Below are 14,243 nucleotides of genomic sequence, written 5' to 3' on the forward strand. Positions count from 1 at the left end.
TTTGTGTAGGATTCATAGTAGCTGCAATCCGTTAGCCCGAAACAATTGCCAGCTGGTGTCATCGTGGAGTAACTTCAGCAGGCTGAATGCAAACATGTTTTTCTTTTTACCTGGAGAGCATTCAATTTTATAAGGTTTCTATTCATTTTCACCTGAATGTGAGGTCTGCCCTTGTAGATAAGGAAACCTGTTTATTGTGCGATTTAAGAGCTTCGATTAGGTTCACATCAACTTCCACAACTGTAATAGGGAAACCACACCTGGGACAGACAGTGTTTATACAACTAATGTCAACTCTCATTAAAAATTAATACTTCGGGGGGTTGCCTGGGTGGCTCAGTGTCCAACTCTTGATTTCAGCTGAGGTCATGATCTCAGGGTCCTGGGACGGAGCTCTTCATCAGGAGAAGGGAATCTGTTTGGGATTTTCTTTCCCTCTATCCCTCCGCACTGTGTGAGCTCTCTCTCTCTCTAATAAAAATAATAAATCTTAAAAAAAAAAAAAAGGAGTACTTGGGTACATGCTTGAATTGTCTGTGCAATTGCTTGAGTCTATGCATTGCTTTCCTTGTGGTTACCTCGAGGAAATGGCACTCCATTAGTCATTTTACTGAAAGCCAAAGCAGGTTTTTAGGATAATGTACTTTGAAAAGGGTTAAAGTGCACTTATTTATGGAAATATACATTTTGTTAGTAACATAACTATGATATTTGTTTGTCAGCATAGTTTCTTCTGAAAGTCTCCTAAATAACGTCTTTTAACAATGACATACTCATGTTAAGAGTGTTATTGTCTTTCCCCTGTTTATCTGGAAACTGACAGAGCAGGTGCCCAGATACTCCAAGATGCAGAGATCACTCAGTTTTGCCTATAAAGCCAGAGGGAGAGGGAAAATAATTTAATTGTTCTGTTGCAATTCCGTTGTCTCTTCCTGCATCTTGACTCAAAGGGTCTCAAGAGGAGAGAAAGGAAATTACGGGCTCTTTTGTTGTTGTTCCTTGGGTTCCTTCAATGGTGATTTGAATGTATTTCAGGGGTGTTAGTGTTGCTAATCCTGGCTCTGCTTTCTCCTGGTTGTCCTTGGTTCCCTCTCCTCATCTCTGAAATGGGATATTATACTTCTCTTATCTCCTTAGAATGTTGTTCTGAGGAGCAAATGAGATAACGTCTAGAAAGTACTTTCTACTCTATAAATTGCCGAAGCACTCAGCTTATACATTTGGGTAGCTAACAAGGTTATGGTTATCCATGTGATATCAAGTGACTTTATAGGAAATGAGAAACTTCTCAAAGTAATATAAAAAAGTATAATGAATTTTTACTTTGGTAAAGGAGAGGTGTATCTTTTAAAATAAGTAATACCATTCACCAGATGCATTCAGGAAGTAATAAACGTTGAGTTTTATCTATTTTATTTATTTTTGATTTTTATTTTTTGTCTTATCACAATTTCTTACTTTGGAGAGTAATGTGATGCCATTAATAGGATTGTAAACTTCAAGTGAGAGAAAAATAAATGGATTAAGTAAGCTTTAAAGAAGCTGATTCATCTTGCTCAACACCTTTTTTACTAATATAAGCTCATACAGTATCAGGAAGGACACTGTTTGTGGTTGTTTATAGACTTGAAAAGAGGAAAGGAAGCAGAGGCGGGAAGCTTTGTTGAGAAAAATCCCACCTGTCTAGAACAATAAAAATAACTTCCTATGGGAAAGAGTTAGCATCCCTGAAAGAGATCTAGATCTTAACTAATGGGTTGAAGAGGACAGCCTGACAAATGGAAGAGATCAGTACAGTGTCTCAAGAAAAGACAAGTACTGCACAGATCCATAAAGAGGCCAGGTGGGAAGGCTGACTGCTCTGAAGCATGTGATCCCAGAGTAGCCGGGAGGGGCACGATGACCTGGGCAAGGGGGTCAAATTGCATTGTTTCCCTCTTCAACACACTGTCTCTCTCTACTTGGGTCAAGCAAGATAGAGATATCGTGAAGGGGCAGTTACTGCCGTTTGGTGGTACATCCATTCATTACCTGAATAACAGAAACTGTTATTAAACAAAGATTTGGTTCTCGTGCAAATGCAAACTTTAGATGTTTGAAAAATAAACTTAAAAAATTCTGCATATAAACAAGAGCTTCTTTAGCTTATGAAATAGAGGTAAAAGTAGGTCTTATCATCCGCGTGGGGTGACAGGTAAGGGGTGAGTCTTGCACATTTAAGAATTCAATGTGTATTAGTAACATGAATTTTAAGAGGTGACCCCTAAGCTCTCTTGCATTGGAATTCCATACTGCATGGTTGTGGGCTGGTGGGGCTGGTGGATCTGGGGCTGGAAGAAATGAAGTGTCTGTTCAACAAAGACCCTGATAGCAGGTGCCTCATGGATCATTGATGGATGGATGCCGGTTGAGTAAAATTGTAGAGTCGAACACTCCAAGTTTGTAGTTGAGGAGGGACCGGAATAAAACTTGAGCAACAGTTAGAACGTCTTGGGTGGAAATTAAAAGCAGACTGGAGCCAATCCCTCCAGCCAGCTCGAGTGCAGTCCTGTCTAGGTGAGTCTGCCCAGCGGTGTGCGAGCGTTCTCCCTGCACAGAGGCCGGCCAGATTTGCGTCCATCTCAGAAAGAGAAAGCTGCGGATTTAAAGGTCTCGCATCCGTGCCGGCGACGCTCTCCTCTGGGCCTCTCTCCTTGCTCCGCCTTTGCCTCTCTCCCAAGTATCTCCTCGCCCTGGGCTGAAGGGATTCCCACCCCCAGCTGCCTGCTCCGAGCCCCGCGGAGCAGCGGACTCCTCCCCTGGAAACTCCTCCGGGGCTGGGGAAGGCTTTGGCGCATGCTCCGTACCTAGGGCAGGTTTTTGCTGCGGGTAGCAGGGCTCCTGTCACACCGGCTGGCGGGTTGTGGTGGTGCCAGCCACTGTGTGCGAGTGTGCCTGCGTGCCCGCGCCTGGGCGGACCGACCCGGAGCAGCAGTGCGACTCTTCCCCGGGAGGCGGCTCCGCACAGGCGCCTAGCCCGCAGCCGCCGCGGGGGCTCCTCTGCAAACTTGCGGGCGGGCGCCGTCTGCCCTCGCGGCTCCCGCGCCCAGCGACCGGAGGGCAAAGGCGCCGGGTGCGCGTTCCGGGCGCGGTGTCCGCGGCCGCCCGGGGCGGCGGGGCCGTGCCGCGCCTTCGCCCTTGGCCCGCGCCCTCGCGAGCCTCATGCAGCCCTCGCGCTCGCGGCCGCAGCCGCCCGGCTGCCCCGGGCAGGTGCAGCAGGACCCAAGGCGCGCTCCCCAGCGCCTGAGCGCCTGAGCGCAGGCGGCGGGATGCCCCGCGTGGCCTGAGAGCGCGCGCCGCGCCCGGGCGGGAGCGGGGAGCCGGCCAAGCCGGGCGCCCCCGGGAGCGCAGGGCGCCCCACGCCGCAGCCGGAGCCCCGCGCGCCGGCTCCCGCCTCCCCGCTCGGCTCGCAGGCCCCGGCGCTGCCAGCCGGGGAGTGCCGGAGCGCCGCGGGGCCGCCAGCCAGCCGCACGCCTCGGCGTCAGGGGCATGGAGGAGCGGCGGGCTCGGAGCCGCGCCCCGGAGTCCCCGAAACTTCCGAGCCGGCGCCAGTCCGCGCCGCTGCCGCCGCCGCTTCGCCTGCCGGCCTGAGAGCGGGACCATGGATGAAAGATTCAACAAGTGGCTGCTGACGCCCGTGCTCACTCTCCTCTTCGTGGTCATCATGTACCAGTACGTGTCCCCCTCCTGCACCAGCTCCTGCGCCAACTTCGGGGAGCAGCCCCGTGCTGGGGAGGCCGGCCAGCCGGCCGCCCCGAGTCCCGCCCGCCGGGCACAGGCGCCGCCCGAGGAGTGGGAGCGGCGACCCCAGTTGCCCCCGCCACCCCGGGGGCCGCCCGAGGGGCCTCGGGGGGCCGTGGCACCAGAGGACGAGGACGAGGAGCTCGGGGAGCCGGAGGAGGAAGAAGAGGAGGAGGAAGAGGAGCCGGACCCCGAGGCCCCCGAGAACGGCTCCCTGCCCCGGTTCGTGCCGCGCTTTAACTTCACCCTGAAGGACCTGACCCGCTTCGTGGATTTCAATATCAAAGGGCGCGACGTGATCGTGTTCCTGCACATCCAGAAGACCGGGGGCACCACGTTCGGCCGGCACCTGGTGAAGAACATCCGCCTGGAGCAGCCGTGTAGCTGCAAAGCGGGTCAGAAGAAGTGCACCTGCCACCGGCCGGGCAAGAAGGAGACGTGGCTTTTCTCCCGCTTCTCCACCGGCTGGAGCTGCGGGCTGCACGCCGACTGGACGGAGCTCACCAACTGCGTGCCGGCCATCATGGAAAAGAAGGACTGTCCCCGCAACCACAGCCACACCAGGTACTGTCTCCGGCCCCCTCTGGCTTCCCGTCACCTCCCCGCCCCTCTCTCCCCTGGGTCCGGACCCTGGGCGGTTCTGCGCAACCTGAGGGTGCTGGTGGTTTCCCTAGCGTCTTGCAGCGGTTGGGGCAGGGGCTTTCGGAGCCGGGTCGGAAACCTCTGGATGGTGCCCTTGGTCTTGAACTCATTCCGTCCCTCCTCCCTCCCCTCCCTTCTTCCCGCCGCTTCCCGATATCCCCTTTCACCTTCAAAGATGTCCCGACTAGTAGTAGTGTGTGTTCTTCCTCGTGCCCGGGGCTGCGTGGCCCCCCTCCCACCGTGCAATGGAGAGGAGGCCTGGGTTAGACTCGCGAGGTCGGATCTTGTACCTCAATTGTGTGAGTGGAAACCCAGACCCGGTAAAAGGCAGGAGCAACTAGGCATAGAGAGGCAGGACGGGCGTTTTCCAGGCACACTGAAGCTAGAGAGGAGTCTAATCCCTCTTTAAGCGGCTCTAGGGTGGCTTCTCTCCCGCTCAGGAAACAATCCTCTTGATGTGTCTTTGAAGACACACTTTCAAATTCCTGCTGTACCTCGATAACCCTAATTCTGGAGATGGTCTTTGTTGCTGGGCAATGCCAGGATTTAGACTCATGCTGTTCTCAGCAGGATTTCTACTCTCCCCCAGACCAATCAATCAGCACATTCCAGAGGTACTTGTTAAATGCCTACTGTGTGCCTAGCAACGTGCTACGTGGACACAAAGATAAAATAAGTAAAATCCCTTTCAGGATAGGTGGCCCCCCAACTTTAAAATAGTAATACTGCTGAAAATTAAGAAAGTTTGAAATCTTAATAGCCAATGAAACTGCTTACATTATTAATATCCTTTTCTCCCCCTCCACTTCTAAATAGTAATACTGCTGAGAATTAGGAAAGTTTGAAATCTTAATAGACAATGAAACTGCTTACATTATTAACGTCCTTTGAGAGAGGCACAGGCTTAAGAATTTGGTTGAATGTTCTTTCTGCCCACTGCAATTTGAAGATTAATCTGACATGCTTGCTCAAGGGACTAAAATATTAAAAGCTTGGAACACCAGTTTATTGAAGTTTTTATCTCAGAGGTTTCAAACAATTTGGTGTAAGGAAATAGGAATTTAAAAACTCAAGCTCAATATGTTGGTATCAGATAGCTTTTGCATTTGACATTATGGAAAAACTTCATTTACTGGAAACTGCCCAGATCCTGAAATTCACCACCACTGAAGCATCTAATTCTACTTCATTTCTCCAAGAATGAGCAAAATTTCATTATGGGATTTTTTACTCTGGCAGTTTTTCAAATACTTTCTCTCCTCCCTGCTCCTTTCCCTGTTTAATGGAAATTGGTTAGAATAGGAAACTGGTTGGACATGGAATGAAGGCATTAGGCTCCTTCCTTAGCATATTTTAAGGACCTTTTACTTTTAAAAATTTCCAATCATGCCCCTCTGTTTTAGCTTAAAACAGTTTTTCAATTAATTATTACTTTCAGACTTCCTAACAGACGGGACTATTATTTCAATGAGAGAGAATCTTTGCTGCATTTTACCCCAAATTATACCCTTCGTATTTCATCCTTTAGGTATTGATTACTGACTGACCCCAAGGAGTTTGCTACTCTGATTCCCAGCTTCCATTTCAGTAAAACTAGAGACTTTGATTATCACAGAGAAACATCAAATGACTCCACTGTAGGGATGGGCATTTTATTCTACCAATACATGTAAAAATCTCAGGTAGATGAAGAGTTTTGGAGACACTAGAGATTATGGAACCGGAAAATAATTAGATTTTTGCTTTGTGATGAAATGCTGCTTCTGCTATAGACCCTACATGGATTAAGCAGTAAGGTCTCACTCCTATAGGAAATATTCAGTATCTCTCTACTCTGTGATGTAGGAAAATTCCACCTTGGCTATCTGAACATATGGTCTCTATAGCACAGTCAAATGCTTTTCTCTGTTTAGTGATGGACCATGAACATTTATTTCTCTCTGAATCACCAGTTATCAGATAATCCCCCTTCACTGGGTTGCTTTTTTTTTTTTTTTAAATTTTTAAATTTTCATGGTAGGTTTTTTTGGGGAGGCTGGTTACCACATTATAATTCCTTTTCCTTTTCTTCTTCAACTTATCTCCCCCTTCTTGGTATCCTAAATTACTTCTTTGGCTCTAGATGTTGTAGGAAGGAATTGTGGATTATGTGATGCACCCTACATCAAAAGTTATAGGGAAAAAGTTGAAGAGATGTCCAGTAGCATCTTCCTCACAGAGAAGATTGAATTAGTGGTCTGTCATTGGAATGCCTGTGTATAGCATTCTATAGTCAACCAGATTAGCCTGGATAATGGAGGGTACATTTCCACAATGCAAAATGGCAGATAATCTATTGCTACATAATGGGAACAAGATTCTTCATATAGGGCTGACTCTAAGCAAAATGGAGAAGTAGATCATGTTGATTTTAGTTCCCTTGTCTCTTTGCTTTGGGCCCCCTTGAGGGTCCGCCTCCCCATTTCTCACAGGGATTAATGCCTTTTGAAGTCGTGTAATGAGCAAGAGCGAGGATTCTGGATTCAGATGGCTATGGCTCTTGTGTGTAACCGAGAGTAGCCCTTACTAGCTGTGTAACCAGGAGTATCTTACTCCTTCTGAACCTCAGATTCTTTATCTGTAAAGCCTACATAGTACTTCTCTTACAGAGGTGTTGTGAGAACTGAATGAACAAAGGTGAGCAAAATGCTTAGCACAGTTGTCTACGTATAGCGTAACGTGCTGGTACGCAGTACTTAGATGCAGACATATAATAACAGTTAACATTAGTTGTTAATCGTAATAATACTTTTCCCAAGTCAAGGCCTTCTTTCATGAAAGGATCTGAGGTCAGTTCCTTAGAACAGCTCACTGTAAGTGGGTCACCTGATTGTACAGAGATGCTATTTTCTGATTACTTGTATTGAGACAGAAACCAAACTTCAGAAATAAATGGGAAATTATGGACATTTGAGCATCACTCAATGCAGGGCACATGACGGGAAACAGGGACACAGTATAATTGGCTGTATATTCTGTTGGTGATGAAACAAACAAGCAAACAAAACCCAACCTGTCTGGAACGGTGTGAGCAAGTGGGAATATCAAGGACCAAAGGCAGAAGTGGGAAGCCGACTCTGAGAGGAGATGCACGGTTTCAAGGAAGGAGCCATCATAGGGACGGTATGGACCCAGGCAGGGGCAAGGCTCTGGGGCTGGCAGTTTGGATCCAGCACAGAGGCCGTTTGTGACCACAGAGATTAGATCAGAAGGTGGCACATATGAATGACCTCTTCGATCCTGTCACTGCTGATTTCTTCTCGTTATTTTCCTTTTGCTTCCCCCCCTGCCCCACAACCATCTTTTTGGTAGGTTATTCTTGTTATTCTTGGGCTGCCTTCTTTATTCTTGCATTTCCTTCTTTGAGCTGTATGATCAGGTCTTTAGAAGGCTGTGCTTTACGATTGTTGAGTATGGAAAGGATCAAAGCATTTCACAGCTAAAAAAGACTGAAGGGGTGATCACGCCCTATAATACATGTGGCAATTGGGCAATTTAATTCTAAGGAGGTGAAGTGATGTATCTAAGGTTTCTTTAGGGAACTTGACTCTTCATTCTAATAAGTTATGGTTGATGTTTTGCCTGTTGTTTTCTTCTATTTGCTATGGAAAATAAAGTGGAGAGTGTTTTTAAGCACTTATTATGTGCCAGGTGCTGTGATAGTTCTGGCAATATGGTTTTGAATAGTGTCAGTCCTACGGAGCTTAGGCTCTTAGGAAAGAAAGACCTTGATCTTCTTTGGTAGGTGAGTAGGACCCTCATTCTTAAATAATGGTAGAAAGAGATTCAATTTTTAAAAAATATTTATTTATTTTAGAGAGTGAGAAAGAGAGAGTGAGAGCGTGTGTGTGGGGAGGGGCAGAAAGAGAGCATTTCTAGTACACCCCAAGCTGAATGCAGAGCTCCAGGCAGGGCTCGATCCCATGACGCATGACATCATGACCTGACCCAAAACCAAGAGTTGACCACTTAACCAACTAAGCCACCCAGGGGCCGCATTGCTGGAAGGAGGTTCCATTCACACCTCTTGTAGGGTGGAATAGTGATTTTTCCCTTTTATGACCTGCTTTCTGTTTGTTCTTTTAGACTAGTTGGAATCTTATGAATATTGTAGTAGGTAGGACCTTCTGTGTTACAAATGATACAAAACTAACTCAAGTCAGCCAAGGGGGAATTATTGGCTTCATAACCAGACCATAGGAAACATAGGAGCAGAGTTGGTTCTAAGAATGGCTGGAACTGGAGGTCTGGGGTCTTTCTCCCTATACTCCTTTGGATATTGAACTCATCAGATTGGCTAATTCCATGAAACAGGTAAATGGCTATCATATCTAACAACTCCCCAGGCCAAGGGAATAGCAAGCTTCCTCCATGTTCCAATTTAAAATCCTGGGGAATGACTGATTAGTCCAGCTGGGAATTTGTGACTGTCCTTTCTGTCAGTCCATGTGGGCAGGGCGATGAGGTTTTCAGCCCTACCTGGTATCACAGTACCATAGTGGGACTGGTGTGTGTGTGTGTGTCTGTGTGTATGTGTGTGATGATAAGAAGGGGACCTCACACAGATACAGCTCCCACAAAGACCATGGGGTTCTGGATAGTCTTTCCAGTTGTGTCAATTACGGGTGTAAATGAACAAAAAAGAAACAAACTTTTAGATCTCCCTTTTGTGTTCTTGCATGTAGGAACATTTTTAAGTCAAGCTATAGCTCCAGTTTACTTGAAACAGCTGGAAACCATGTCATATGAGGAATAATTTGAAGGAACTGGAATTACTTAATATCGAGATGGAAAAATTAAGGAGAGATGCAAAAATTGCCTTCCAATAGTCAGAGGAGGAAGGTGTGGAAAATGGAGGAAGCTTGCTCTGTATTTCTCCAAAGGATAGAACTAGGATAGGTGGGATACCAGTGGTAGGATAAGGTTTCAGAACTTCTTAGAACTTGTAGCTGTCTAGGACGCCTGAGTGGCTCAGCCAGCTAAGTGTCTCCCTTTGGCTCAGGTCATGATCCCAGAGTCCTGGGATTGAGCCCTACATTGGCTCCTTGTTCAGTGGAGAGTCTGCTTGTCCCTCTCTCCCTCCCCCTACTTGTGTTCTCTCTTTCTCTCAAATAAATATATAAAATATTTTTATAAAGTTTTTTTTCAAGATTTTATTTATAGATTTGAGAGAAAGCAAAAGTGAGAGAGATCACAGAGGGAGAGGGAGAAGCAGACTCCCAGCTGAGTGGAGAGCCCGATGTGGGGCTCAATCCCAGGACCATGGGTTCAGGACCTGAGCTGAAGGCAGATGCTTAACCCACTGAGCCACCCAGACACTCCAAACAAATAACATCTTTAAAAACATTTGTAGCTGTCTAAAATGAGAATGAACTCTTTTGTGAGGTGACCTACATCCTACAAGTGAAAGCTTCAAATATGGGTGATCAACTGCTGGTATTGTGAAAGCAGTTCCTCCCCAGGAAGCGTTGAGCTTGTACGGCCTTCTATTTTAAGGTTCTGTGTTCTAATCTAAGTTGAATTCAGGGTATCTTTTTTTGCCTCTTCCCTGCCCCATGCAAAGAAAACAAAATAAGAGGAAAAACACCCCAAAAGGATTACAAATGAACTACTCATTTCTCAGACATTTGTAGATCTTTCTACCAAGCAAGCTTTTGGTAGAACACAGTCTGATAGTGTAGACGGTTGTATTTATTCAGGACTAAAAGCAACGGATAGGTCTGTGTATAAAAGGGTAAGATGAGAAAATATAACATAACTTACCACCAAAAGCCATCATCGCTTTGAAACATCATCTGGGTACTGCTTTTTTCTGTGGACAGCAGCCTAAAACACATAAGAAGGCTACAGAGCTCTGTTTCAGACTGTCTAGAATATTACGGCCCATACTGCTTTCTAAAGCATAATCTTTTTGATGTCTCATCTAATTAGAAATGTTGAACTGTGGAGAAGGTTAATTTTCACCATCAGGTTTGTGTACTGTGTGAAACTAAGGAGATAAGAGATTGTTCTCTCTAGATGCCATATTCACTTATATGTTCATTACAGAGTCTCTGGAAGTGTCGCTTCTGGTCCAAACCGCCAATATTTGCTATAAATCAGAAGGAGATTGAATTAAATCCATTCCTTTTTTTTTGAGTTGTAAAGATAAAACTGGAACCAGTAAATTGTGATTGATCATTTATTTTTCTGCCTTTTTCTTGCTGGTTACCTTGGGATGTTGACAAGGTTTGATTTTTTAGAGAAATACAAATGCTCATGGCATTTGAAAGTTACTTATGCTTGATAATGAATTAAACAGGTTTAATTGAGACTGCCAAATTTTAATGTGATTTTAAAACTCATGAAATACATTATTGGGCCAAGAAATAGGTTTAGTATGAAAACAATTAAATGGGGAACTCAAGTTAATATTTTCTGGTAATCAATTATCTTGTTTTTTAGTTTGTTAAATTATGGGTATCATATATAAATTTTCTGATTTTAATTGGCTAATATAACTTTATTTTAATTATAGCTAATCATTTAACTATGTGTTGGGAAGTGTACTGGACAGTAAACTTGGACGGTGTTATTTGTTTATATCTCTTCTAGCACATACAGTTGCTCAGTAAAACCCATGTAAAGTTCCCAAGCACAGAGACTGACCTATAAAAAATGCTCGACACATGTCATCTAACAATCTATCATATATTCTAGATTACCTTGTAAAAATATCAGCATAACTTAACCAGATTGTGGTTCTTTCTGGAATGATCCAATGTTTTATGCCATGACTCTCTTATTTCAGGTGAAAATTCAAATTATTAGTAATTGCCTCTCATAATTAGCAAGATGTCAACTGCCCTGATTCGCTAGAGGAGTAGTAAAAGTCAGGACAGAGGCCAGGGGTTATTAGACCATTCTAGAAGGTTTCTCCTATGAGATAGCATGCTACAAGTCAGGCATTCCTTTGGGAACAAGGTTAATCTCATTCATTCTCATTTTAGGGGAAAAAAAAATCAGCCTAAACAGAGAGCATGGTTCTTTGATATAGATTGGGAGGCTGAGAAAAATCTAAACAACATGGCTTGGATTATGGCTAGCTGAAGTCAGATGGCTGAGGTGGTTGTGGCTGGAAATTGTGATTTTGAAGAGTGGAAAGAGACCCTGAATTAGGAAAAAAGCTCTCAAGGGAAATTGGAAGAAATCAATGACAAATTTATCAGCCACTGAAAATCACTGCAAGTTGTGCTGATGCCCAGTTGGTAAGTGTCATTTGGCTGACATTCACCAGCATGGGCTGTGATGTCAAATGAGCTGGATTTTTTGTTTAAACTTAGAATATATGTCTTTTTTTTTTAAATTAAATTCAAGTTATTTAACATATAGCGTAGTATGTCTTTCAGAAGTAGAATTCCGTGGTTTATCACTTACAGACAACACCTAGTGCTCATCCCAAGTGCCCTCCTTACTGCCCATCCCCCATCTAGCCCATCCCCCCACCCATCTCCCTGGCTCAAGCTCTTACTCCCATGTAACCCTGAAGGAGTCAGTTACCTGTTCTGTACTTTGATTTCCTTCTCTGGAAAATGGGAGGAATAGTGGTACTATGCCTGGTGAGGGCTAAGAATGCACAGAGCCTGACCTGTGTAAGTGTTAGCCATTATTCTGTTCTCACGGGGCTTGTCTTACACATCTGTGCTGTTATGTGTAAAAGTAAAACGACAAGAGGCAACCTGTACCATGCTTTTTGAAGATGGAACTTCTTATCCCAAGTGATACAAAAGAGAAGCCATAAATGGTAAAAGTGAACGTTAATTCTTAAATCACCGTGGACACTCAGTGGGCACTTAATGAATCCTGTTGACTGGAAACTTGCTTTCTTTCTCCGGCATATCATGTTATTTTTTTATGGGAAATTAATGAAACAGCAGCAGAAATGTTTAAAACACACACAATTAAATTCATAAATGGAGCAATCCTGCAGTGAAATTGAATTAGTTGCCTGTGGGCACATAAATATTTGCAGTGCGTTGCAATTATTAATATCTTACCATGCTTTTCTTGGGAAGTACTGTGCCCTTTGTTGTTACAACCTTGCATTTAACGCCGTGTGTTTACGGTTACTCCTGTATTCGAGTTTCTTAATAGACATAAGAGGGTAAAAGTGCTAACCTCCTTGCTGTCCTCCAGATTTTTCTGTTAGCTTTTTTTTTTTAAAGATTTTATTTATTTATTTGACAGAGATCACAAATTGGCAGAGAGGCAGGCAGAGAGAGAGGGGGAAGCAGGCTTCCCGCTGAGCAGAGAGCCCGATGCGGGGCTCAATCCAAGGACCCCAGGATCACGACCCGAGCTGAAGGCAGAGGCTTCAACCCACTGAGCCACCCAGACACCCCTTCTGTTAGCTTTTGTAGAGTATTTATTCTGAAGGAATCAAGGTTATGGAGAGATGACAATAAACCTGGATGATAGCTTCCATATTTTGTGGACCCTAATTATGAACTTGTAGACTTTTATAGGTTTGCTTACAAAGTGCAAACATAGACCTAGAGAGAAGGGTGCACGGGATTTTAAGCATTCCTGGGTGGTGACTTGACATGGGTATGTAAGCCTGAAGGAAAGATCTCTCGAGGACTGTGAAAAACAAGGGGACGTGCCCTGGGAAGAGAGACCAGACACTGATCACTCAGAGTGTAAATTAGCGGGATGCTGCCGAGGAGGGAGAGAAGAAGGACAAAAGTAGTCAAGGTGAAGAATGAAATCCTAAAAACCTGAAATCCGAATGAATATTGAAAGTGGAGGTCAGCACTTTATCTTGCAAGCGCTGGTTTGTCTCATTAGCGCATTCATGGGGAGTCATTGGCTATCTGGGTGGCTGTTGGCCTTGGAGGGCCGGTGTGCTTGAATGCTGCTGGGGTTCTTTTATTTGCTTACACGTTCTTCTTCTGTGTCCCTGGGAGCTGTATTAGTCAGCGGCCTGGCAGCAAACAGAGGCTCACTCTGGGATGGTGAAGGGCTATTACAGATCTGTGGACTGGTTAAGGGCCCACACTGGACCTGGGGCTCCTTGCAACCCTTAACAGAGGGAAACTGTTACCTTCTCTGAGCCTGTTGACAGCATCCCTTCTCTGCTGGGGCCTGACCTGAGTGACAGCCTCAAAAGTAGGAAGGACTGCCTCATAGGAACTGCGGGCAGAGAACAGCCGAGCGCGCCCCCCTCCCCCCCAAATATGGAGCTGAGGCAGAGAAGTCCGGTGGGGAGGAAATCTCTTGATCAATTTCTTGATCCTTTCTTCACGTGTCCATCTCCTTCCATTGTCTTCCACTGGCTGGAACTGTCTAGCTAAACAGCTAGAGAGCTACATGATCCAATGCGTGTGCTTTCCCGAGGCAGAGCAAGGCAGAGAATGGATTTGGGTTTGGAGTGGGTGAGTGGGATAAAAATGGAGAATAACTTGCTCCGTGCCTTTAAATAGCTTGAAATTTCTTCTAATCCATCTTATGAATGTCCCACTCAGTTCAACAAACGAGACCAAGTAGAAATATCTTTCAGTACCTGAACCACATGCTTTCTGTATGGACCATTAGGCTCCACCTAAAGAATGGTGAAGGCAGCAAAGGACATTCAGAGGAGCAGTCACCACAGGCAAGGGACTTTTCACCGAATAGTAGGAATGATTATGTTTGGGTTTTGTCCCCGTTGTACCGCCAGAATCAGCTGGTAATGGCAACACATCTGGGCAGGTATATCTGTATGATGACATATAGTGGACAACCCACGTTTTATATTATATCTG

At 45.3% G+C, this 14,243-nt stretch overlaps 1 protein-coding gene across 1 annotated transcript in view; it reads left to right on the forward strand.

The window, feature by feature from the left end:
* Window positions 1-3,533: 3,533 nt before the first annotated feature.
* HS6ST3 (heparan sulfate 6-O-sulfotransferase 3) overlaps window positions 3,534-14,243 on the forward strand; it is a 685,231-nt gene continuing 674,521 nt past the window's right edge. The window contains exon 1 of the mRNA XM_045978389.1: window positions 3,534-4,344. Coding sequence (XP_045834345.1) covers window positions 3,641-4,344 — 704 coding nt within the window. The 5' untranslated portion in view covers window positions 3,534-3,640. The remainder of the gene's footprint in view (window positions 4,345-14,243) is intronic.

The sequence above is a fragment of the Meles meles genome, chromosome 14 (assembly GCF_922984935.1).
Source record: "Meles meles chromosome 14, mMelMel3.1 paternal haplotype, whole genome shotgun sequence".
In the NCBI taxonomy this organism is placed as follows: domain Eukaryota; kingdom Metazoa; phylum Chordata; class Mammalia; order Carnivora; family Mustelidae; genus Meles; species Meles meles.